Raw genomic sequence first — 26,073 nt, 5'->3', positions numbered from 1 at the left:
AATCTGAGCTAATTTGCTGTGAACTGAAAACAGGCTGAGAGCAAAGAACCACCGAGGTCGACTGGAAGTGCGAGGAAACCAATGAGCAGCATGAGCGAACTGCACAGGAGGGAACCAATCATGTTGTTAGCACCTGGAAGTCAAACGGGGGAGGAGGAGGAAACAGACGCACCCGTCAGGCACTTTGAGCAAAGTGTTGTTTTTCCTTCAGTGTTACTTTGCAATAATGTCGCCCCAGGAAGTGACCAGGTAGTAACACTCCCCTGCTGCGTTCAAGATACCAGCGTGTTACCAGCAGTAAGAGCAGTGATTTGTTATTTTGGCTCTGTAGATTGAAAACAAAAAGAATGATGCGGACCTGTCGTGGGACCTCACGACACTGAACACCACTCTCCGACACGTTAAGAGACCTAGAAGCTACAGACGCAGCGACTCCGGGGTTCTAGCCTCGTGGTTAGTGCGTCGGTCTCCCATGCCTGAGGCCGCTGTGGTTTGATGGAACATCAGCACCTGTTGACTTCCTGTGCACCTTCTCCCTGAAGTCTGGGCCTGTGTGATGGTCAAACTCCTTTTTGAAAACTCTCCAACATTCCTGCGAGGCAGCTCAGACGCCGTCCGACACCGCAGCAGACGGACGGGAAGGGAATGAAAACGCTGGTCGTGGCCTTTTTGCATTAAACATGGTGTGAAACTGCAGCTCCTCTCCCCAGAGGACGGTCGTCGATGGGGAGAGCACTTCCTGTTTTTCCATAAATTAACATGCCGTCACATGCGTGTTAACGAGCGGCGGCGCTTTCCTCAGAAGTCGGGATGAAAGAAGCCGCGACGTGCAGATCTGAACTGGCTTGTTCCATGCACGTGACTTGGAAACATTTCAGTGAGAATATTTTTCTATCAAAAATAAAAAAAGTTTGGCTCTAACGATGAGGATGGTGATGATGATGCTGAAGTTTATTGGCCACAGATCTGACCTGTGAATCATTGAAACCATCAAATGTCTGAAAGTCCACGTGATCTGACTTGATGTTTATATCGTCATGACGATCCCAGGATATTAACGGGGGTGCCTCAGCTTCGTCGGGACGGTCCGGGGGGAGGGGCTCTGATAATAACAACGCTCATTAAGACTCCTCGCTCGTTTACGGGGCCGTTATTCATCATCATCATATTTACTGTGGTTTTTTAAGGCTTAGTGTTGCATTAATAATGGCCACAATTTATCTCCCGGTGTCATGACGACGGCCCAGCATCCTGCCCACTGATCACTGATACTGTAATCATTTGGATATAAATCTAAGCGGTAATGGGCCCTGTCACATCGGCTCTTATTGGTGTTTTGCAGGTTACTGGAAACAGTTAGTGACGCTCCCGTTGTCGGAGGAGGCGATTAGTCAACTTTAATTGGACAGAATCTTCTACCGCAGCGTCAACGGAGCGGCTGCGTCGTGTCTCCAGGGCTCGGCTCTTCAGTATGCAGGAGGGGAACCGGACGGCGCTCATCCATTCCTGAGCAGGAAGAGACACGGACACACGGCGTCGCTCGGAATCATGTAGATGCTCAGCAAGACGTTGTGAAATGTGTTGACGTGGACACATTATTTTTAGTTATTAATACGGAGCAGTGGAGTTTTGTGGCTTCTGGCTCTTTTTTAAACCAGGCCGTGTTTTCTTGTCGAGACTCGTGGGGAAAGTTGTGAGCAACTCAACTGAGGATTTTATTTTCCTCTCAGATTGTTTCATTTTAAAGGATTTTTTGGGGGAGGAAAGACGGGAAATTATATAGTGTTTCATATCATTCAGTATTAACACATTCGATCTTTCTTGTGCTTCATTTATTTCCTCTGATGCAGAAAAAATTGGGTTTTCCCATTTCTTAATCCCATTTACATGATTTAAAAACCTTTTTTCTGTAGTGAAGTAGACACCCGCACAAACACATATACACATGCACACACTCTGACACAAACATACACACCCGCACAAACACATACACACACACTCTGACACACACACACACACACACACTCTGACACACACATACACACCCGCACAAACACTCTGAAACATGCACACACTCTGACACACCCACACACACACACACATACACACACACACACTCTGACACATACACACACACTCTGACACACACACATACACACACTCTGACACACACACATACACACACTCTGACACACACACACACACACTCTGACACACACTCTGACACACACATACACACACTCTGACACACACACACACACACACACACACACTCTGACACACACACACACACACACACTCTGACACACACATACACACACTCTGACACACACTCTGACACACACATACACACACTCTGACACACACACACACACACTCTGACACACACATACACACACTCTGACACACACACACACACACACACACTCTGACACACACACACACACTCTGACACACACATACACACACTCTGACACACGCATACACACACACACACACACACTCTGACACACACACACACACACTCTGACACACACATACACACACTCTGACACACACACACACACACACACTCTGACACACACATACACACACTCTGACACACACATACACACACACACACATACACACACACACACACACACACACACACACACACACACACACACAGCTGCAGCTGACAGTCCGATTCCCTCCGCTGGTCATTCTGTGGCAAAGCATTCTGGGTCAGTATTTTTGTGTGTGGGCTCGCTCGTTGCAAAGCTGTTGCCATGGCAACGCCCGTGGCTAATGCTGCTTCTGTTGTGCCGCCCACGTACGTGTGCGTGTGTGCACGTTTGCTGTCTTGTCGCAGGTGCTTTGATCAAACTGTCTGACGAGTGAAATCTGTGAGTGTCGGAGGTTTGAGCTCCACTGTGTCACATGATCGTCGTCATGGTTACTGGAATTGTCACTTCAGCTCAACTGTGAATATACTCTAAGCTGTTTGAATAGTTAATAGTGTAATATAAATGGTTACATACCCTTTTTTTAAATCATATATAGACATTTATAAATAAAAATATATATATTTGCTGTTTACTCTGATGTTTCACTTCGCTCTTCTTCTTCTTTTATCGTCTGTTTTTACTCATCACGACTTTCCACTTTCTGTTTCCTGTCGAGCCTCAACTTCCCCTCGGGGATCAATAACGTCTCGCGTGTTCTCTGAGCTCGTTCTGTCTCCGTCTGGTTTCCAGTCGACAGTCGAGCTTGGTCCTGAAGTTCAATGTCACAATCAGCCTCCGACGTCTTCACTGAATTAAAAACTGTTCAACATTTGGAGAAAGATGACGATACTTCTTCTCCGTCATGTTTCACCTGAAATTGAACTTTCACTACACTGCGCGCGTGTGTGTGTGTGTGTGTGTGTGTGTGTGTGTGTGTGTGTGTGTGTGTGTGTGTGTGTGTGTGTGTGTGTGTGTGTGTGTGTGTGTGTGTGTGTGTGTGTGTGTGTGTGTGTGTGTGTGTGTGTGTGTGTGTGTGTGTGTGTGTGTGTGTGTGTGTGTGTGTGTGTGTGTGTGTGTGCGTGCGTGCGTGCGTGCGTGCGTGCGTGCGTGCGTGCGTGTGCTGCTACATGCTGAGCAGTAATTAAACCCAGGGAGAAATCACCATTGAAGAAGAAGTAGAATAGTGAATCCTGCCAGGGCTTCCTTTTCCTTGGACGGAGTAGTATTAGTAGTGATGGTCGTAGGAGGAGTAAGATAAGTATTAATAGTGTAGTAGTAGTACTAAGTATTAGTAGTAGCTCTGATCCTACGTCTGTTTCTGCCTGTTCACTCGTTCAGTCGCTCAGCTGTGGATCAATGAACTGAATCCATTCAGGCTCCTGCTGGTGACCTGACCTCTGTGTCGGAGGTCAACAGGGGCCAACAGAGGCCTTCTGCTTTCACCCTGACCTCATCTGATCATCCTGCCAATATTTCCTCCTGATGTGTGTCTGTTTCTCTTCGTCATTGCCAAAAAAACACTGCAGTATATTAATATCATTTCCCTGCAGTTTTTAATCTGTGATATTCAAATCAGTTTTCACACCGAACCGCCGCCACCTGCAGCTCAACTCTGCCCAAAAAAACACCCCACACCCAAAAACATTTTAACATCCAGGACAATATCATTAAAATGTAAAAAAAGTTGTCAGTGTTCGTCCGTTTCCAGAGTCTGGAGGAGATTGGACTGTGATGTTCAGAGGAGTCGTGGGCTTCGGCAGCGACCTACCCTGACGCGATTTCATCCCCGGCGAGCTCAGAACCAGCTCCGCACGCTTTGATCAGGACATCAGACGCCATCAGCTCTCTGCTGAAACATTCCCTCTGAAGACCGTCGCTGGAATCCTGGATACAATATAAAAATAAAGAATTCCTCAGAGAGGCCCTTGACGATCATCCCCACCGGGCTGCTTGGTATTCACCGCCGCCGCACCAACACACACACCACATCTCACTCCATTCCTCTATTCATGGTGCAACTGGAAGATTTCTGTGCAAACACGTTATTTGTTGTTTTATTCTTTGTGCAAAGTAAATCTTATATCACTGTGTCCAGATGGAAACAGGAGATTGAGTGGAGTTGGCGTGACTGATCAAAGTCACTGTAAACGTGAAGTAAACGTGCCCATGTCAGTTAAATATTTTCAATAAGGTGTCACTTCAAATCAGACTCCACATAGAAATGGACGTGGTCTTCTGTGTCCTGACCAGCAGAGGGCGACTCTGAGAACGTGACTTGACTTCTCACTTGATTTTATAACGTCAGTAAAACATTTCCCTGTGGACTTTCAGGTTCAATCTCTAGTTTCAAGTCTTCTTCAACACATGATGTTCATCCTGTACATTATGGTCCATTGACAGGCACATAGACCATAAAGCACCAGATGTGTTGGGGGGTGGATACAGTGTGATTGACAGTTGGTACCGTCCAGTGGGTGCAGGTCACAGGTGAAGGTGGACGCCGGCCAAAATGGCAGCGCACAAACTTTAGTTAAGGGCTAATGTTAGCAAACATTGGAATAAGTTGTTCATCTAAGTATGTCAATCACACAGCGTTAGCTCAAAGCTAACACACAGGGTTAGCTCACACAGCTGCTCCACTGGATCTTTAAATTCACTTTCATTTCTCCTGCAGAGTCCTGAACTCGACACCTCCTCCTCTTTTTACCACAGATACAAAACTGTTGCTCCTCTTTCACTGGGACAAACGTCGCCCGTGACCTGAATCCAGGCACCGGGAACTATTTGTCTTGTAAAAACTCTAAGTGTAATTGATCAGCGCCGTGTGTGAAACCGGAGGAGTGGTTGTTCTTGTGGAGCCATTAGCCCTGGACCACGAGCATCAGTCTCAGTTAATGTTCACGTTGCTCTGTGGTGCTGAGTGAGGCCTGAAGATGAATGTGACGGCGGCAGCTTGTTCCCCGGCGGGAGCTCAGTCTGCCTCTGCTCGCTGCTCCTATCGCTGCTTCAAACAAGGTCTGAAACTATCGTCTGCAGCTCTGCCGACGAAGCTCCCGGGACGCTTCCTCCATCTTAACGTCCACACACTTTGCTCTTGTTCTGTTTTACAGAGTGGCCCGTCTGAGCGGCGGTCTGACACTTAAGGCCTATTTTCCCTGTATGAATTCGCAGCTCTGCCGTGTAGCGTTCAGAGATGCCGGCCTGTGAAGAGCCGCTCTGAATAAATAAGCCGTCACCTCCGGGAGTCGGAGGAACGAGAGCAGCCGCAACTCTGTCGGAGGAAAACTGTTTTCTAACTTGTGACGGGACATGAAGGGGAAACGTGCCTCTCGTCTGAGGGGTAACATCTGATCCTCCTCAGTCAGGGAGGGTTTTGTTCACTTCTTGTTGAATCCCTGCAGTCATTTCCTACATTTCCCAGAATGCACCTCGTGGAGGCGTGTGATCTTGTCCCCTTTTTTTGCTCTGATGTTGTTGGAACCACAAAACCCAACTCTGAGAAATCCCAGCATGATAAAAAGTGAGAAGGTTGTTTTATTCAAACTTTTATTCAAACACGGTTTGTGTTGAACAAAATGGACGCCTAAATTCAGACTGTAGACTGTGAATAAAGATGGACGACAAGTCTCCACTTCCTCTCGTCCCACAAAAATGAAGCTAAATTAGCTCAAATTCAGGCGCCGCCTTCTTGAGCCTTTGATGTAATTTGGAGTCAGGGTCTGTGTGGTAATTATTATTATAATATCAAGGCCCCGCCCACACACGATCTCAGCCAATCATGAGTCAGTGAAAAGCAAACTAATCAGAAACATTAACACTTTATTTAACGTCTACTTTGATTTTTTTACTTATGTTCATGTTCCATGTGCTAACATGGAGGGGGCGGAGCTTATGAGCTATACTGCAGCTAGACACCAGGGGGCGATCAGGATGATTTGGCTTCACTTTAGAAAAGCAGTCATGTTGTCCATCTTCTTTGTCAGATGATTTAGATATTTTCAGATTTCAGAATATTTTGACTCATATTTTGTTTTTTAGTCTAGTATACCTTGAAAAAAGCAAGGCGTCACAGCAAACGGAGAGAACATCGGTCGTCAGTAGTCGGCTCCAACAGTTAACTGGTTTTCAGGGAGATTTCTCCTGAAAGTGAGTGAAGTGTGTTTGATGGAAACTTCAGAGCAGAGATCTGACATCAGACAGATGGTCTGAGGAGGAGCAGGCTTCTACAATTAGAGCTTTTTAAGAGGACATGAAGTTCCATCACCTGACTGTAACCGACTGAGAGTGTGGAGGGATTTCTCTCCTGGTCTGAGAGGAAGACGACCTTGAAGCTTTAGTACTGAGGATTTAAAACCCAACCTGGTTTCACACGTCCAGTAGGAACGGAGCAAAACTAGAATGTCACTCAGCAGAGCGCAGACGCCGGCGAGGCCCAACAGTCCCCTAACGAAACTACTGCGACATCTGCAGAGACGGATTATTGTTTGGATCCAAACCAAATCTCACACACTCATGGAATCAATCCTGTAAATATCCCTGAGGTTTTATTTTCATCAATATCCACAAATTATTCACTCGTAAATCTGTGAGAAAAAACATGAAAGATCGAACGTACGAAGGAAGGAAAGGAAGGAAGGAACCAACGAACCAAGGAAGGAAACAATAAAGGAAGGAACCAAGGAAAGAAAGGAAGGAAGGAAAGAAACAACAAAGGAAGGAAGGAACCAACGAACCAAGGAAGGAAACAATAAAGGAAGGAACCAAGGAAAGAAAGGAAGGAAGGAAAGAAACAACAAAGGAAGGAAGGAACGAACGGAAGGAAGGAAGGAAGGAAACAACGAAAGGAAGGAAGGAACGAACAGAAGGAAGGAAGGAAGGAAACAACGAAAGGAAGGAAGGAACCAACAAACCAAGGAAGGAAACAATAAAGGAAGGAACCAACGAAAGAAAGGAAGGAAACAATAAAGGAAGGAACCAATGAAAGAAAGGAAGGAAGGAAAGAAACAACAAAGGAAGGAAGGAACGAACGGAAGGAAGGAAGGAAAGAAACAACAAAGGAAGGAAGGAACCAACAAATCAAGGAAGGAAACAACAAAGGAAGGAAGGAAGGAACGGACGGAACCAACGAAAGGAAGGAAGGAAGGAAACAACAAAGGAAGGAAGGAAGGAAGGAACCAACGAAAGGAAGGAAGGAACCAACGAACCAAGGAAGGAAACAATAAAGGAAGGAACCAACGAACGAAAGGAAGGAAGGAAGGAAACAACAAAGGAAGGAAGGGAGGGATGGTGGGAGGGACGGACGGACGGAAGGAAGGAACAAACAAACAAACCAAGGAACGAACGGAAGGAAGGAACGAAGGAACCAGCTCGGCTACAAGGTCAAATATTCAACCTGTGTTAAACTGGGCTGTCAAATTCTGATGATGACGCTGATCCACCACACAGACGTTGAGATTTATCAAAAGATACATTTTTTCCTGTATCAAACAGCTTCCACATAACGTTTCCAAAATGAGCAGGAGGACGAATGTGTTTGTTCCAGGACGCTGACAACGACATCAGGTAAAGAAGAACAAGAGACAAAAACTGTTGACGAGCAATCTGGGATTTGAGTTTGTCAGTTTTTCTTTGAAATCAGACGTCCTGCTCCGCCGACAGGAGGCCGGTGATGTTCCCCCTCGTGACCTCCAGCGTGGAGGCGGAGCCAGTCACCAGGGAACAATCGATCAGCAGAGTTAATTGTTCTGGTTATCTGCTGCTCCTGAACCTGCCCCCCGAGGGCCGTCTGATGCCCTTGGAGATAATGGCGGAGATCAAACTCAACGATCACCTCTCCTCCGCCCTCCCCCCTCCACCCACACACGTATGTGTCCTCCATCACGAGGCCCACAGCCTCGGAGGTGGAGGAGCTGCTGCTGCTGCTGCTCGGGTTCATTATTCTCTCTGTGATAATATTAATAACATCCACTCCACGTCTGTGCCGCCTGTCAATCACTCGCTGAATGTCCTGGTGCAGTCGACTGTACGCAGACGGAGCCGGTGACGATGGGAATGTTAATAATCACGGAGTCGTGTGTCGACGTGACGCTTCAGTGTCACACCTCCAGGCAGCGGTGGGACGAGCTGCCCTTTGACCTCGTGTGTCTGGGCTCCTCCCACCTGCTCCTCACATTGAGGATAAACAGGTTGAATTTGAGATATGAAGATTATAATACAGAGTGAAAGTTGAACACAGAAATAGAACATGACTGAACGTGACTCTGTGGCTGCAGGTTCTCTCTCCAGTAGCTCAGCACCAAGATCACTCACCGTCTTCTTTCACTGAGCTTCACCTTGAACCTCACAGAGCTGGTGACAGTTATAGACAGTGGGAGTCGGCCTGACGTGACCTGCTGCAGTGACGGTGAGTAGATACATGCGGTGATGGATTCCGGTCATTTTCACCACGGGGACGGAAGCTGCTCGATGTCCGACCAGTGTTCTCTCATCAGGTTTTCAGCACTAAGGGTTTGATCGATGGATCTCTTTCCTCTTCACGTCCGACCATCTGTTTCCAGTGAGAGCCGTCTGCGGCTACAGTGCACGGCGCTCGATGGGAGGAAAGGACGAGCTCAGACGAGTCATTATGTCATCGATCCCTGGAGAGTTTAACCAGCAGCAACACAATTCACTAAAGTCCAGACGCTGCCATCGATCACGCCGGCCGAGTTACGTTAGAGGTGACGAATTGAACGGCGTGCAGGACCGTCAGGGTTGAAACCTACGAAGTGGCCAAACTGTAACCAGATCAAACCCAAAGTGTTTCGATCATGTTTTTGTTCCCACTGCCTCCCACCGTCAAACCCTCCTCCAGGCTGCGGACACTGAGCTCCCTCAACTTTAGACCAAAACACCTCCATCAACGGACCTGAGGAGTTCGCTGGACGACTCCGAGCCTTGAGATGTTTTTCTGAAGCGTTGAAGTGGAGCTGTTGTCTCCGGTCGTTCGTCAGACGCCTGCTGTGCGTTGCGATGACATTTGGCCAGGCGGTAATGAGCCGAGCTAACGGAGCGGCTCCGTTTCGGCAGGATGACACCGACGCCGCTCACAAACAGCCCGGTCTTAATTTTCCCTCTAATCTTCCTCCCTCACCTTGGATCCCGGCTCTAATCACCGCGGAGGAAGAAGCCGGCGCTTAAATGAAGCAGCTTACTGGGTGATTAAGGAAAATGTAAATTATTCATTATAGAATGTGTAATCATAGAGCAGCCTTGTGGAGGATGAGGGAACTCTCGGCGTGGAGCGAGACCACACCCCCCTCCTCCACCGCTGATGGCAGCCGCGAGGAACGACACATGGAAGACGCCGTTGAGTTGATCCACAGGTAACAAACCTGGAGCCGGAGCTCTGTCGGTGGTCTGTCTGTGGTCTGTCTGTGGTCTGTCTGTGGTCACTCTGTCGGTCGTCACTCTGTCTGTGTAAAATAACCAAGATGGCTGCCGCTGATCAACGAACACATTTGAATAAAAGTATCTGATATTTTCACATTTCTACAACAAAAACCACAACACTGGTTCTCAGACATTGTGGAATCATCACAGACGTCTGCTCTTGTCTGTTGCTCAACAGTTGTCACATGATTTGTCTGCGTCCGTTGGTAACGTCTCTTAGAAATAGAAAAGGAACCGAGAGGTTAGTCCAGGCTAGTCCTCAGCTAAGTCAGTTGTAACTACGTCCAGGCGCATAGTTACGTCTTCATCTCACTGAGACGGGTCGTAGACATTGTGCCTGGTCAGGAAAAACTAAAAATCAAGGAACGGCCACCACAGAGCCAATGAGAACAACTGCAACTAAGTCTGAGGAAGTCATTAATCAGCTGCGATGGTTTCTGCCTCTGCTGGAAATCACCCTGTCTTGTAAGACTTGACCTTCTGTTAACGCTGCCGACTCGCAACTCTCCATCATGAAACAATAATAAAAAGCTCCGCGATCAGACAAAGTCGGCCATGTTGTTTTAGCTTAATGGGCCGGTGAGCGGGAGAATGATCCCTTTAAAGCCCGGGAGGTTCTGCACAAGGGAGGTTCCATAAATCTGAGACTTTTTTCTCTGCTTTTTACTTCATACCGCAGGCGCCGGCCTCCGCACGCCAAATGTTTGTAACGGTGTAATAATTCATGAGAAACTCCCGCTGAGTTCATTCTAGCAGGGAAATGGGACATATTTAAAAGTGGAAGCGTCGTAATGAGCGGTATTAGTTTCCTTCAGACTGTTTTCATGGATTATTAGCAGGAAATGAAACGGGGGGAAGAGCGGCGGGTGAAGGCTGAATGATGTAATCAAACACTAAGACTACAGATATGATTCTGCAGTCGGAGCTCGTTAAGCTCCGCGGCTGCACTCGTTTTTCTTTTTTTGTGCCTTTATTGTAAAATCCAACGAGTCTCTGTCGAGTCGCTCGCTCGCTGCTCATCATCTGTCGCCTGTGATGAGTTTCTGATCTTCCTCCTGCTTCAACGTCGACTTGAATCACAAAGGAGTCTGTCGTCGCTACCGCCGCTCCTACAACACCTTTGTTTTATTCCTCAAACAAACGCAGCATCTGCGACAGGAAGGATTCTGCGCCGAGGAGTTTAGAATTCCAGACGTGGAGAAAACCAGAACTCGACTTAACGCTGCCGGGAGGAGGAAGAGGAGGAGGAGGAAGAGGGAGATGAGGAGGAGGAGGAAGAGGAATATGAGGAGGAGGAGGAGGAAGAGGAGGAAGAGGAGGAGGAAGAGGAAGATGATGAGGAGGAGGGGGAAGAGGAGGGGGGGAGGAAGAGGAGGAGGAAGATGAGGTGGAGGAGGAAGAGGAGGGGGAGGAAGAGGAAGAGGAAGAGGAGGGGGGAGGAAGAGGAGGAGGAAGATGAGGTGGAGGAGGAAGAGAAGGAGGAAGATGAGGTGGAGGAGGAAGAGAAGGAGGAGGGGGAGGAAGAGGAAGATGAGGAGGGGGAGGAGGAGGAGGAGTGAAGCTCGTCCAACACCTCCGAGCCTGAGTCCTGCTGCTACAAAGAGCCGATCAGCGAGTCAGCACTTTGATTCACGAGCTCCGAGGCAACGACTGATAGAAACCTAACGTTCGCGTTGTGAGGCAGCTCAGAGTTTCATGTCGGCTAGTTTTAACAGCCTGCACGGAAAAGTGTCACGTTGAATTAGGAAGTTGGAACGTTCCGAAGGGGACGAGTAAAAACCAGGCGTCACCATTCACGTGCAGAGGACGACTCGCCGCTTGTGACATTAATGAGCAGCTTTATGTCTCTGGGTAGGTTCAGGGATGTGAGGATCAGGAACTCAAACCTGTCACGTAAAATCTGAGATGAAAGAAGACACGGAGTCACAAAACAGATTCAAATGTGATAATCTGTCGTCTTCATTGACGGGAGGAGAGAAGGAACAGGAAGACACGAAAAGAGAAAAAGACCGTGAAGGAAAACAGTAGCAAAGGAAGTGGAGGAAAGAATGGACTGAGGTAAAGAGGAAGGAATCAGGAAACAGAGGAGGAGTTGGAGGATGGAAGACCTACAGGAGAAGGAAAGTTGGAGAAAGAGCTTAATAAAAAGACGGACAGACAGAAAAAATATATTGATAAAAGGGAAAACAAAGAAAAACACTGACATTGTGAGAATGAAACAGACCGTTCATGAAATGAGAAAGTGTCCTGCATCATATCTACTGAGACAAATATGATATTTATATATATATGTCTGAATATATTTCCCTCTAAAATTGGAAGGAGAAAAAATTATACTTTATTTAGTTTAGTGAGAAAGTTTCCACCAGAGGAAACGTGACGGTGAGTTTCTCACGCCTGCGGCGCAGCGACGCCCACCTCTGATTGGCTGTTGCTGATTCAACACAAACACCCACATTCTTTATTAACTTCATCCATTCTGTCGAGCGGCGTCTCGTTTTACCGCCCCGTCGCTCGGTGATGAATGGCGGCGAGCGGGCGGGGAACATTACCGCTGCTTCCCACATAAAGAAATGTGATAATATCTGCAGAATTGATGCCTTCTTAATTCTGGCACTTTATTAGGAAGAGTTACAGCTGCGACAGATGGGAAGTGTCGAGGTCTGGAGCACGTTGAACCGCCAGACAGAAGAGTTCTTCATCATCATTTACAGTCTTTGAAATGTTAGGTTTTTTTAAATTTACGTTTATTGGATGATAGTTATAAACGATGTTCGGTGGTAGAGATTTTGCTAAATACTTAAATACCTCCACTGTCCAACCAATGGATAGATTTCATTGATGTATCCGGGTTCAGACAGTCGTGGTCCCAAGAGGTGGAAGAACAGACTGAATAAAGATGGACGAGATGACGTCTCCTCTAAAGTAAAGCCAAATATTCCTGATCGCCCCCTGGTGTGTGGCTGCAGTAAAGACATAAGCCTGTTAAATTTACTTTGATTTCATTGACACCCTGACTCTTCATCGATAACCATCATCGAGACCAAGTTCAACTTTGATTTATGAGCAAAATGACAATATAAAACATCTGCGTGTTAGCATTAGCTGTTAGCGCTACAAATACCAGAAGCGCTGGTACTGCTAAAAACTTGTCAGTTGTATTTCACGAGGTCACACGGCGTTGATGTTGGTTGTTTTGTCACCAGAGGACGATCCCTAATGTTTTTTCGGTCGAGGGATTGTGGATTTAATTCCACCTGCCAGCTGCTGTGGATCTTGTGTATAACTCTTCCCTCCGGATCTGCCACAACACATCGTGTGTGCACCTCCGGTAGTGAGCAGTTCCTCGGCTGTCGGAGCCTTCTGCTCGTGTATTGGCGTTTTAATGTCTTTGACAGTTTAAGAGCTACTTTTATTTTAGTTTTTCCGTGAGGATTACACGTTGACATATCACGCGCTCCTCTCAGCGGAGACGAACCCGAGTTGAACCGAGCAGCGCAGTGGAGGAAGCAAACATTAATGATAAAGAGCCTCTGGAGCGACCTGTCAACTCCTCACTTCCTCATGCAGCTGCTCTCCTAAATACCCAGAATCCTCTTCCCCGCAGCAGCAGACTCTCTAATGAACCCGGGCCTAGTTATCCCAGAACATCAGTAACGTCAGCCGCTATCGTCCTCTGTCCTGTTTGGGACGGAAACTACTTTGTCCTGGTTTTCGTGGTTCATTCCCCCCCCCCCCCCTCCTCGCAGCTCAATGTGAGGCGCTTAACAAATGAGCCCAATAGTTGCTGAGCTGTTCCTGCGACGGGCGGCGGCGCCTCTCCAGGGTCATGCGGGGAAGGGGAGGGTTGTGCGCCGCCACGTTTCTTGCTGACCTACTCACTACCTGCCTCCTAATGGGTCGTATTTTAGCTGCTGTGGCGGTGACAAATGGCCGCGCTCTAAAAGCCCTGTCCGAGACGCCGAAATTCGCTTGATCTACGACTGAGTCCCGCTGATAAATGCCCCCCATCAGTTTGCGCGTGACGCCGATTCATCACCCCGCTGAGGTTTTTGTTGGGAATCCATATTGGATTTTTAATGAAAGAGAATATAATGCAATTCAAAGTCAATGGGTTTGCCAATGTCCTCGCACCTTGCACACACACATAAACACACACCTATTAGGCAACATACACACATGTCTACACACAAACAAGCTACCTCACACGCTCATTGGAAATTGCATTGCATTTCACTAACAGTGTTAGAGCGTCTGCCTTGAAGGGCAGCGCCTGTAATTGTGTTTGTGCTCAGCAGATCTCACACTTCTGCTGCTGTACGACTCAGACAACAGGATTTATGATCCTCATCCATTCTCATTTCATAGACAACACTTTGTCTTTTTGTTGCAGTAGAAATTCTTTAAGACACCTGTAAGTGTCCAGATTTAACGAGAACAGATTGTAGTTATAAGACACCACACAGGTTTTAATGAAAAATGTATTTGTTCATAAAACTGTTTACATTATAGTCAGTTTTAATGTACACTAGACTAACAAGTAGTTTTTTTTTCTTGCCATTATAAAGTATCTTCGCTTGGCACCGTTTAATGTAACACAGCAAAGAAAATGCTTTTTTGCAGACATGGAAGCCGCCTCGACGAGGTGTTTGACAGGATAGATCTGTGCTGCGTGAACGACCGATAGCCACGTAGATTATAGTCAAGATATCTGTCGGATTAAACTTTGTTATATGACAGAAAGTTTGAAATACAAAATAGTCTCTGCTGTTAGCCGGTTACGTGACTGCGTAATTTGTGTAAGAGTTCCGGTGCAAAATGTTCCACCGAGAGTCATAAAAAGTGGACAAATAAATCACCTGGTCCAGAGTCCATCACTCTTCACATAATCCCAAAGAGCTTTTCACAGACGAGGTCGTTTCTTACATGGAGTCGTCCGGTAAGTCTATTACAGTCGCCCTCACCTTGACCCCAGACACACCAACTTCCAGGAAAGAAGAAGAAGAAGAGGAGGAGGAGGAAGGAGTGCTGGGAATCAGCAGCATTTCAGTTGGGTCAACTATCAGTTTCCTGTAAAACACTTGGCTGTACAGAGACGTGTACATGACGGAGCAAGCCACAGCAACCACAATAAAAAACGCAGCGCAGGCAGCCATCCCCGGACTGTCCCAGCTCTCGGTTTCCTCCCTGAGGACGGCGGCCTCCTTCGTGGTCACGTTAATACAGTCCCGGCTGAATCCCCGCTGTGCCGCGGCGACCTCCACGCAGACCCGGTAGCGAGTAGACGGCTTCAGCTGTTTGATGTGGTAGTCTTTGACATCGGCAGGAAGTCTGGCCGTGAACGGCATCAACAGGCTGCTCTCCTTTGCTAAAACGGACCAATTTAGTTGTGATACCAAACCACCTGTGCTTTCCCAGGAAACCATCACAGAATGAGACTGGACAGATGTGGTATATACATGTAACGGCTGGGTCGAAGGCGGGGAAAAGTATCCTTCCACCACAACCGTCACAGACTGAAGGTCTGCCCCGACAAGATTATGGGCAATGCAGGTGTACGAGCCGGCTTCTAACTCCGAGGCATCGTAGATGTCAAACGTTCCCTCTGGGTGCATGTAATATTTATCTGAGACGGTACCAGGCAAGACCCGGTCACCAGAGGGCGTCACCCAATAGATCTCAGGCTGTGGTTCTCCAAACGCCCGGCAGTGCAGTGACACCGAGCTCCCTTTACCGACCTCCACCTGAACCGGGAGGCTCCCGGGTGATATTAGAGGAAGGCAGATCTCCGTCATCTCCCTGAAGTGCACCTGACGGACATGCTGGCCTTGGTACTCCGGCGGCTCCACGCAGAGCAAGGAGTCTGGTTCCATGAACCGAACCGCCGTCCTGTTCATGTTGACCCAGCGGATGACGCAGTCACAGCGGATGGGGTTGCTGTGCAGACTGACCTCTCGCAGGTTGGGCAGGGACTCCACGGTGCTGCAGTGGAGCGCGCTCAGTGAGTTGCTGTTCAGCATCAGGGTCTCCAGCCTGGGGAGCTTGTGGAAAGCCCTCGGGTGGATGTAGGACAATCTTGGGTTGTTGGTGGCCTCGATCTTTGTCAGCTCTGGAAGGTTGTTCAGGGCAAAACTGTCAATGGATATGAGCTCAGGCATGCTGTTGACGCCAAGCTCTTTGAGATGCATCATGTTCATGAAGTCTCCTCTCTGGAGCCTCTCAATGGGGTTCTTATTCAAATCCAGAAACTTCAGGTTCTTGACTCTCGTCAACGCTGCTCGGGGGACTTGATTAAAAAGGTTGTCAAAAAACGAGAGGCTCTCCAAGTTCTCCAGACCAATAAGAGTGTTGTCAGGGATTTCGGTCAAATTCATCCTCGCGAGCACGAGGCTTCTGAGGTTAGCCAGAGGTTTAAAGTTCATGTCCGACAGTTCAACAATGGGGTTTTCTCCCAGCATCAATATCTCCAGGTTCGGAAGTTGCCAGAACCACTGACCGTTGACACTTGTCAGCCGATTAGAGTTGAGATGGAGCCTCAGCAGCCTGCTCAGGCCCCGGAAGGCCCCGGATGTAATGGAGGAAATCAGATTATGGTTGATGTAGAACTCCTGGAGGTTTGGCAGAGAAGTGAGGCAACTGTCAGAAAGCTCCTGAATCCAGTTCTCCTCCATGTGCAGTGACAGCAGCCGGGGGAGCGACCCAAGACAAACATCGCTCACTGAGGAAATGTTGTTCTGGGACAAGTCGATTTCAGTGATGTCGGCCAAGTAATCCAGAGTTTTCTCCACATTAACGATGCTGTTCGTCTGCAGCAGCAGCACCTGCGTTTCCGAGGGGAGTCTGTCCGGTAGCGCCGAGAGGCCCAGGTCATTACAGTCCACCGTGGCAGCCTCTGTGTAAACGGAGCTGGGTGAGAACCAGGGTCGTGTCTCGCATCGACACAACGCAGGGCAGCGAGCGGCCCCCTCGGAGGCCAAAACAAAAGCAGCCAGAGACAGCTCAGCCAGCAAACAAGCCACAACTGCTGCCTCCTTCATCTTGGCCCCGTATTCCCTTCAGCCGGTAATTGGCCCGTACGGAGTCAGCCGTTAGCACAGTTAACTTTACAAATAAAAGCTTGTTTGTTACTGCAGCAAGACAGAGTGGATTTGAGCTGACGCCTGGTCCCTGGAGCCCCGGCCCACTGTTGTCTTCCAGCTCTTGGCAAACGGAGGCAACCTTTTCAGTTTGGTCCGTGCCAGGTTGTCATGCACGCTGCGATATGTCAAGGTCGATGTATCCTTCAGGGAGCGGCGCCACGCTGCAGATGGGCGGTTGAGGAATGCTGCGGCTCCGGCTGGGGACGAATCACTCTGTCTTCCATCATTATTATCCTCCGTCGCTGTCACTGGTGTCAGTTTCCATCTGCGGAGACGAGAGAGAGAAAAAGGCCAATGTAACACAGTGCTGTTGAGATGTGAAGGCATGTTGACATTTAGGGAATATTGAGACTTATTAAACCTTTTCAGCCTCATTTGATTTTATTGCTTTCCTCGCACCATTTGAATCATGAGTTATGATTGACTTGACCTTGTATATATTATTTGACAGATTTGAATATATATGGCTGAAGTGGAAGAGGAACCTGACAGAGAGGAAGATTGTTTTTCAGTTGAAGCAGTAAAATACCTGTCCTAGAAAAGCCGGAGCTCTGAGACGATGCTCAGAAGTTTCTTGATTCATGCATCAATACATTGCAAGTCACATATTTTTTTCCCCCCGATGTTGTAATTACCAAAACCACACCGCCCCACTGAACCTCTCGTCTGTTGTGAATAATCCACCTGTGCACAACTCATCAAATCACCCACACAAAACAACGGGTCGACAGTTTGCCACAGCTGATGAGCTCAACCTTGAGGACATTGTAGATCTTCCAAAAATATCTCTCTCGAGCGAGCAAACTGAACTTCGTCTGCTGCGACTCCTCGGCTGCTTGTTGCATAATTCATGAGTTCGCTGAATCAACGTTGTCGGTGCAGGTGACAGGTCTATCGCGGGCTTCGCCCCGTGTCGACTGTACATATTGATGTTTTGATTAATTTCTAACCTTGAGTGCAAAAAGCCAAAGCTGAGTGTAGGACATTAAATGAAGCTGTCGGTAATGGCGGCGGCGGCTTGCTGCTGACGAGGACGAGCTACGACACCTCATGCATATATTAGCTTGTTTATGGAAGTCTGCGTGAATGGATTTTCAAAACTGAGATTCTTCTTCTTCTTCTTCCACCTTCTCCGGGTTGTGAAGTAACTACAGTATGTTTACTTACGTAGAATGTACTTCATGACAGTTTTGATACTTTTACAAACCAAAATGTCTTTTTCAGTGCAGCACGTACTTCCACCAAGGCTGAACAATCCTACACATGATTGTCTTGTTCTTATAGTAGAACTAGTAAGGAAAAAAGGAAGTGGTCTGATAACAGTCGACATGAAAACCAATATAACATTTTCAAAAACCAGGTGCATCTGGGCAGGAGAAATAAACGTAATAGTTTTATATGGCAACAAAAAATATGTCAACTAGAAAGGCAACAATCAATGAAGAAATCTGAACATATTGATCTGTACCAAATTAATATGAGCCCAAATAACTTATTATTCCCTGAAAAAATAATGATGTATAATAAAAAATAAATGACATATTTCAATGTTGAAGAAAAACACTGCTGGATTTGCCCCTTCAACAAACAAACAAGGGTAAAAAAAACCTTCATAATAGTTTTCCAAAATATTCATAGAGTATTAATGTGTAAGGGGTAAGAGCTGTGCTAAACCTTTTTATTGATTTATTTCTTTGTCACCTCCACCAAGGAGGTTATGTTTATGCCCTTATCCATTTGTTTGTTTCTCAGCAGAATTACATAAAAACTCCTGAGCCGATTTACATGAAACTTTGTTGAAGGTTGGAACATGGGCTAAGAAAGAAACCATACAATTTTGGGCTGGATCTGGACAAAGGGGCTTTTTGCTGTTGATGTTTTTTTGACATTTTCACTGATTTCCAAGGTTATAATTCTTGGATCATGATTTTTTTTAAATCTGGCATATTTAGTGGACCGGTATCTATGAATGTGTGAGATTTGGTGCAGCTTGATTGAATTTGTTGGCCCTTGGCGGAATATGTGCCTGAAGCCTGTATCCTCTGTACTGACCAGCAGAGGGCGACTCTATGAGAACATGACGTTACTTTTCACTTGATTTATAACGTCTATTACAATCTCTAGTTTCAAGTCTTCTTCAATACATGATTCATTATGTACATTATGGGTGACGTCATGGTGGGTTAATACTTGGCTTTCACACACACACACACACACACACACACAGAGTTCTTTTTAGTAGAATCAGTAGATTGTTTTGCTGGGATGTGTTGATCACCACACTCATTGAAACCTTTACTGACGTTCTCCTCCGTCGCCCGACCGAGGAGGAAGCTTCAGAATTGTGGAGACGCTGCTGCACCGAGACGTAGACAACAGTATGTACAGTATTTAGGTAACGACGACGACGGCGGCAACAACAACTTTTATGCTAATGGGGCCGAGCGTGGTTTGAATGTTAAATGGAGTGTTTAATAGTGGATGTTTTCTCTTTTGGTTGGAGAGTTGGCTCCCGGGAGACGCCGGCGTACGCTAATTTAATTTCTCCTGTTTACTGCCCAGATGCTCACACACTCATTCTGCCTCTTATTACTGAACACTTCCTTTATTTCCTCCTTCCTGCCTACAGTTAACCCAGATGAGAGCGGTGTAGACTAGAGTAGAGACTTAATGTTATCGGCACAGTTCATATCGGATGAGTCTTTATCCATTTTTTAGGTTTTTAAATGCTTTAGTTCTCGAAATCCAATTTTACGTAAATTAGATACATATGTTTTTCCAAATCGTAGGATAACGGCGTCTCCTGTCAGACGCCACTGACAAATGTGGTTCAGATGCAGATCAGCAGGAGGGACGACGTGTTCCACAGGCAGCAGCTGAATTAAATCTAACACAATATCATATGGACTCATTCCAATATGATTATCAGCCTCAGTTACTTCACGGCTGAACCTGAGGATGAGGTCATAAGATCAGCTGTGGAACATAATCCTGGCTTCATCAGTAAGAACTTCTCTACAAGGATATTTTCAAGACAGTAATTTGTTTACTTTCCTGAACCCAATATAGTTAATAAAGGTTTCTCTACTCATAACTAAGAATATTGTTCTAAGAGTGAGGTTATGTGACTTCTTGGGGGAATAAACCAGACAAAGATGGAGAGGCGGGTCGTCAGGCGTTGTAGCTGAGGCCGAAGACAAAGCTATTGATTCACCAGTCGATCTACGGTTTGACCTTCAGCGATGGTCATGAGCGCAGGGTTGTCACTGAGAGAACGAGACAGTAAATACAAGTGGCCGAAATGAGCTTCCTCTGTAGGACAACTGGGCTCAGTTAGAGACGGGCTGAGGAGCTCGGAGGTTTTCTGGGCACTGGGGTAGACCCAGAAATAGCTGGAGGCATTTTACATCCCATCTGCCTCCGGATCCCCCAGGAGGAGCAGGAAAGTGTCTCCTGGGACAGGGGACATCTGGAACTCCCTGATTAATCTGATCATTACCTGAATTCAAATAAGTGGAGGATGATGGATGGACTAAACAAACCTGTCTTCTAGAAATGATGGTGATTACAATACTACCTAGATCTCAATAGAGCACAAACCTCCGCCGAGTCCCAACAGTCCTGAAATCCAGTCAATCCGCACCACATTGCCCACACTCATAGAATCAGTCCACTTAATGTGTCAGATTCTTTTTTTATCAAGATCAATTAGTTATCCTCTGGAAAATCTGTGAAAATGTCCCCATAAATGAAGCCCTGTCTCACAATGTCAAAGAAAGTGATAAAAACAAGTCCTTGATCCACCCTTTTGTCCAGATCTACACCAAAACTCACAGATTCTTCTTTGGTCCACGTTCCATCCTTCCACCAAGTTTCCTTGAAACCTGAAGTGTTTGCGTGATCCTGCTGACTGAACCAACCAAACGGACCGGGGTTATAACGTAACCTCCTCGGCGAAGGAAACCAGTGACCGTGTTCGTGAGTCACTGCGTTACTCATCTTCCATCACCACCTACTCTATATCTGACCTGTGCTCATCAATCGTCGCCCACATCCTCGGGCCAAAAGACCAAAAGTCATCCGTTAACAAACGGCCGTCCGACAGGAATAATGCTGAGCTCCACCTGCCGAGACCTTCGCTTGTCATCCTGAGCTCAGCAGCAGCGACACAAAGCTGTATTTCACTCAAACGCCATCACCTCACATTTTTATTCCGCCGCCTGACTGAGGTGATTTCATTGGACCGAGGAGTCGCACTCTGCCCATGCAGCACTTACAGAGCGACGCTCCCCTCAGACAAAGAGCAAATCTGCTGTAGCTGATCAAAGTGTTTGGAAACGCGTTTTACGACCCACATTTAGACGGAGCAGCTCTGTTTCTGACTCGACTTCCTGCCCGGACACTTTCTTAAAGTGCTGAGTATTGACATTCTGTGTGTCTGAGTGGAAAAGAACACAAATGTGAAATATTCATGCGTCTCTCATACGACGGAGGGTCGGAGCTCTTTGGGAGCTGACGAGTCTAACGTCTTGTGAAGCACTTCCCCGTCCTCCATGTTTTATTCAGCGCTCACTAATATACACAGATCAACAAGTGGTCAGTGCATGGTGTCTCTGTGGGTGTACTTAGCTCTCTCAGATTAATGTTGTCATCAAACAGGCAGAGTGTCTGTCTCCATAGAAACGCTCTGTCTCAGTACATTAAGGACAAAGGACCAACCTGCAACCAGACTCGACATTCTGAGAGTCGGGATAAATGTGTCTCACGACGGAGGGTCGGAGCTCTTTGGGAGCTGCCGTCCTGACGAGGCTAACTAACATACGCAGCTACACGCAGATGTCGTCAGGCGAAATGACTCATTTTCGTTATTTTATTTTAACTGGACTGGAAAAAACTTTGGAGGCGAAAGAACCGTTTCAAAACCCTCGTGGAAAATGTCTCACAAATATTTGGTCAAGGACCTCAAACCAGACGCGCCGTCAATCTTTATTCACGACCAGAACAGCGCCACCAACTGGCACAAATAAAGAACAAGTCCACTGGTCGTGAATCGGGCTGTTTGCCGCCGGTGAAGCCGCTTCTGAGAACTAATGGAATAAATAAATGAAGCGGATCTGACACCGGTTATCGATTCGAGTTTGCTACGAAAGCATCCAAACATGTTTTAAGATAAATAACCGTCTGGAGTTCCGTCTGAACCGACTGTGTCTGTGCTGCAGCCTCTCAGGTCCGTCTGGAATTAACACGCTGTTTCCTCTGATGCCGATGAGCTGCAGACTTTTCTTTTCATCGGACTCAGCTGAAAATCTCGGTCAACCCCTCGACCCGCTGAGCAAAGTGCCTTTGAGCAACAGACTGAGCGTCCGCCCGGCTCCGCCCCTCACGTCCGAGGGCCTCAGAGAACTGGACGTTTCCTCTGCACGTCCAACGGTGTCAGGATTAAAAAAACACATGAAGGGAGCTCACGTGCTCTTAAGCTCTCAAGGACGTCTCAACTTCAATCCAATTTATTTTTCCGAAGCAGCTATCAAAGCTGCCGCAGACGAGATCTGGATGTTAAAGGTCCGTCCGTTTTATCTTCGTCTGCATCACAGTGTGAAGAGGCTGCAGCAGCTGAGACGCGGTGGATTCTACATTTGTCCAAATTAGTTTCTGCTGTCAAGCGTGAAGAGCACGGGGCAAAACATTACTGGACGGAAACGAGAGAAAAGTATCCAGATCTAGATTTTCTTCCAAGAGCCTAAAGATGTATTAGACGTTACAGTATTTACGTCGGGCCCTAAAAATTAACGAGCATGAAAACCGTCTAGCCTCCGGATGGAATTCCAAGTTTGAGATCTCGTGAATTTCTCACAAAGACGATTTCTTTCTTCGAACATTGTCACAGAAATCTTGAATCGGGAACAAGGAGATCGTCTGAAGCAGAAGTATTTATTAGAGATCTGAATATACTGAGGAGATTTCTGGTTCAGGTGGTACGAGTGGTCAGTGCATGGTGTGTGTCGCCCCCCCCCCCTTTTTAAACTTAAGCGCCATCTGGTGGTTAAGTTGCAAACTGGAACCGACTGAGCGACCGACAGGAGACACTTTATTTCCGGTTACCGTATTCAACAGGATGTAGAAACATGGAGACTCAAACGGAGGTCGGTCCACCTCATGGAACGATATTTAACTCTTATATAAACAGAGTTATGGACAATATGTTCAACTTCTGTGAATGAGTTCTTCTGAATATTACACACTGGAGCTTTAACAGTTTGTTTCCATCTGGTTTCACTTGGTAATAATCCCAGAACTTGCAGCAGCAGAAGCATCTGAATCAGGATGTTTGAATGAGACAACGCGGCGGCGGCAGTCGATCCTTAATGACTCCATCTTTGGTTGTCACTCTTTCCGTCTCCGTTCAGTGGACCTGTGTAATCCTGCTCACGAACGAACAGACAAACAGACGTGAGAACTTAGAGGAGCACGAGTCCGACTGAGCTTCCACTTGTACATGTTCCGTTCCATGTAGATTGACGAGGTGAAACGTTTGATTGACAGCACCACTGCAGAGCAGCTGTGATCTTAATCGACGCAGAGATGATAATTAATAACGTGATCATCTCACGATAAACTGGATAATTAGATCTTCGTTTTGTCACGGGACTGGATCCAGTCTGGACTCATTCTGATACACACCCACACACACACACACGTATATATGAAATGACTTTCTCTTTGTAAAGACTTGGCTGCTGGTTTCAGACACTAAACGCTGCTGTCAGGAGACGACAAATTACATCTCCAGTCCATTAGACATTCAGCTGTGTGTGTGTGTGTGTGTGTGTGTGTGTGTGTGTGTGTGTGTGTGTGTGTGTGTGTGTGTGTGTGTGTGTGTGTGTGTGTGTGTGTGTGTGTGTGTGTGTGTGTGTGTGTGTGTGTGTGTGTGTGTGTGTGTGTGTGTGTGTGTGTGTGTGTGTGTGTGTGTGTGTGTGTGTGTGTGCGCGTGTGCGTGCGTGTGTGTGTGTGTGTCTACAGTTTTATATAAATGATTTCAATCGGTATGTGAAGATTTGACAGTTTCTCTGTTTCATATCATAAATGTAATACCTGCGGGTGGGTTCGTCTGTAAAGAGACATTTTGAAGATCTTGTAACATCTGATGGTTGTTGTTGTTGCTTTAAGAGCTTCAACATCGCTGTGACCCTGAAGTGGTGGCAACAGGTTCATGCACCACAACACTATTTGTGGCTCCTCGGAGGTTGTAGGGGCCAGTGAAGGGTTGAAGGAGAAGTTCCTGTGCTTCTTTAAGAGGTAGACATCCATCAGGTCCTCTTACACCGCGTCGCTGTTCATCCCTCCAGGAGACATCCAATCACTTTCATGACGAGAGGAACTGAGGACGTTCACGTCTCTAACAGACTTTTCTCTTCCTTAAATTTGTGGCCAGTTTTGTAGATTGGTTTAGAATCAATACATCCGACAGAATCATCCTCGTCAGAGACGTGAGCAGAACACTGAACCACATCGTCTCTCTTTTCTCTAACAGATTCTCCGGCCACGTCGCCAAAAACATCAGAACAATCAGTGTTTCTACATTAGATCCCTCCGTCGGCAGCGGCCTGTTCCCTCCTCCTCCCTCCTCTCACTTCACACGCTGCTTGTTAGCATCGCCAACTTTGCCTCCTCTCCCTCGAGTCACACGCTCTTTAATCAGCAGCACGTCTACTGTTAATTACCCACACACACACACACACACACACACACACACTCTGACAGTACACACCCTGTAAACACACACCGGTTGACAGCGTGACCTCTGCCTGTTGGTTCACGACCCTACAGGAGTAGATCTGCAGTCACCTGAGCGTTCAATGCGGAGGAGGCAGCAGCAGATGGATTTTTAGATGTCGGCTCCGACGCGTCGCTGGATGTGAAAACGATGTTTTCGTCGATCGACACTTAAACTCGTATTAACAAGAAAACCAAATCTGCATTTTGGTGCAAGGTAGTAACACATACAGATAAATAATGTTGTTGACAGACGGATGTTTAATGAACTGACTTGTTCCCACTCTATACTTTTTTTTCTCGTCATTAAAATCATATTTAAAAACAAGAATTGAGAACTCAACACCTCCGGTAGTCTCCTTATGAAACTACATCTAAACCCACTGTATCTGCACCCATTCTCAAACGCAGGTATGAGTCCCATAAATATGCCTCATTTTTATTCTCTAGTTCCATAAATTATTCTCTGTGAAATCAGTGAACAAAAAACCTCTATCTCACAATGTTAAAGAAAGAGATCAAAACATTCCTGGCTCCGCCCCTTTGTCTTTTGACCTCCCTACCCCTACAGCTCCCCGCCCATTGGTTCCTATTGACGATATTAAAGCCCCAGTGTGTCACTTTTGTAATTTTCTGGCGCCATCTGGTGGTAAAGTTGCAAAACTGCACCCAACTGAGCGACCGACAGGGGACACTTCATGGTGACGCTGATTCCACTTCCTGTTTCCCTCAGCATCTGAATTCAACGTGAACGCGACGTATTCTGGACGTTTAGTTCAACAACCGTATTCAACAGGACGTAGAAACATGGAGACTCACACGGAGGTCGGTCCACCTCATGGAACTATATTTAACATATATGAACACAGATATATTCAGTTTCTGTGAATAAGTTCTTCTAAATATTACACACTGTAGCTTTAGATCTTGGATCTTTTCTAGAGTTTGTGGAAGTGAAAGTGAAGGAGAGGGAAGAGAGGGTGTTGATTAACCCGTGGGACAGTAAACACACGTGACTTTCATTGAAAAGAAATGAGAGCCATGAACCTTTACTGCTGGTCTACAGTAGGAATAGGCTGAGCGACAGCCTCCAGGGATCCTTGTTACTGGAACGATGAACGGATTTTCATCCTATTTTCTTCAACTATAAAGTTTGGGGAATACTTGATATTCCGCCGCCGCCCGTCCACCACCCTGACCTCCGCACCCTCACGTTCCACCGCCACATGAAGGACGCACCT

General features: G+C 46.8%; 2 protein-coding genes and 1 long non-coding RNA gene across 4 annotated transcripts in view; 1 reads left to right on the top strand and 2 right to left on the bottom strand.

Annotated features, from left to right (window-relative positions):
* Positions 1 to 26,073, top strand: part of immp2l (inner mitochondrial membrane peptidase subunit 2) — a 65,114-nt gene that overhangs the window by 25,807 nt on the left and 13,234 nt on the right. The window contains exon 4 of one of the 2 annotated variants that reach the window (XM_035642246.2): positions 4,198 to 4,486. The exons of the other annotated variant lie outside the window; for it this stretch is intronic. Within the exon in view, the coding sequence (XP_035498139.1) occupies positions 4,198 to 4,309 (112 nt within the window). The 3' untranslated portion in view covers positions 4,310 to 4,486. Of the gene's footprint in view, positions 1 to 4,197; positions 4,487 to 26,073 lie in introns of those variants that run through there. 2 annotated transcript variants of the gene reach the window in all.
* Positions 4,240 to 7,157, bottom strand: LOC118315183. The gene is made up of 4 exons (XR_004794812.2): positions 7,105 to 7,157; positions 6,754 to 6,953; positions 6,538 to 6,629; positions 4,240 to 4,373 (listed from the first exon to the last, which is right to left on the bottom strand). It is a non-coding gene; the product is annotated as an uncharacterized LOC118315183 (long non-coding RNA).
* Positions 14,363 to 26,073, bottom strand: part of LOC118315179 (leucine-rich repeat neuronal protein 3-like) — a 14,548-nt gene continuing 2,837 nt past the window's right edge. The window contains exon 2 of the mRNA XM_035642240.2: positions 14,363 to 17,324. Coding sequence (XP_035498133.1) covers positions 14,843 to 16,957 — 2,115 coding nt within the window. The 5' untranslated portion in view covers positions 16,958 to 17,324 and the 3' untranslated portion in view covers positions 14,363 to 14,842. The remainder of the gene's footprint in view (positions 17,325 to 26,073) is intronic.

Source organism: Scophthalmus maximus, chromosome 7, assembly GCF_022379125.1.
Source record: "Scophthalmus maximus strain ysfricsl-2021 chromosome 7, ASM2237912v1, whole genome shotgun sequence".
NCBI lineage: Eukaryota > Metazoa > Chordata > Actinopteri > Pleuronectiformes > Scophthalmidae > Scophthalmus > Scophthalmus maximus.
Note: the sequence above shows the minus strand (reverse complement) of the source record. Positions and strands in the feature narration are given on the sequence as shown.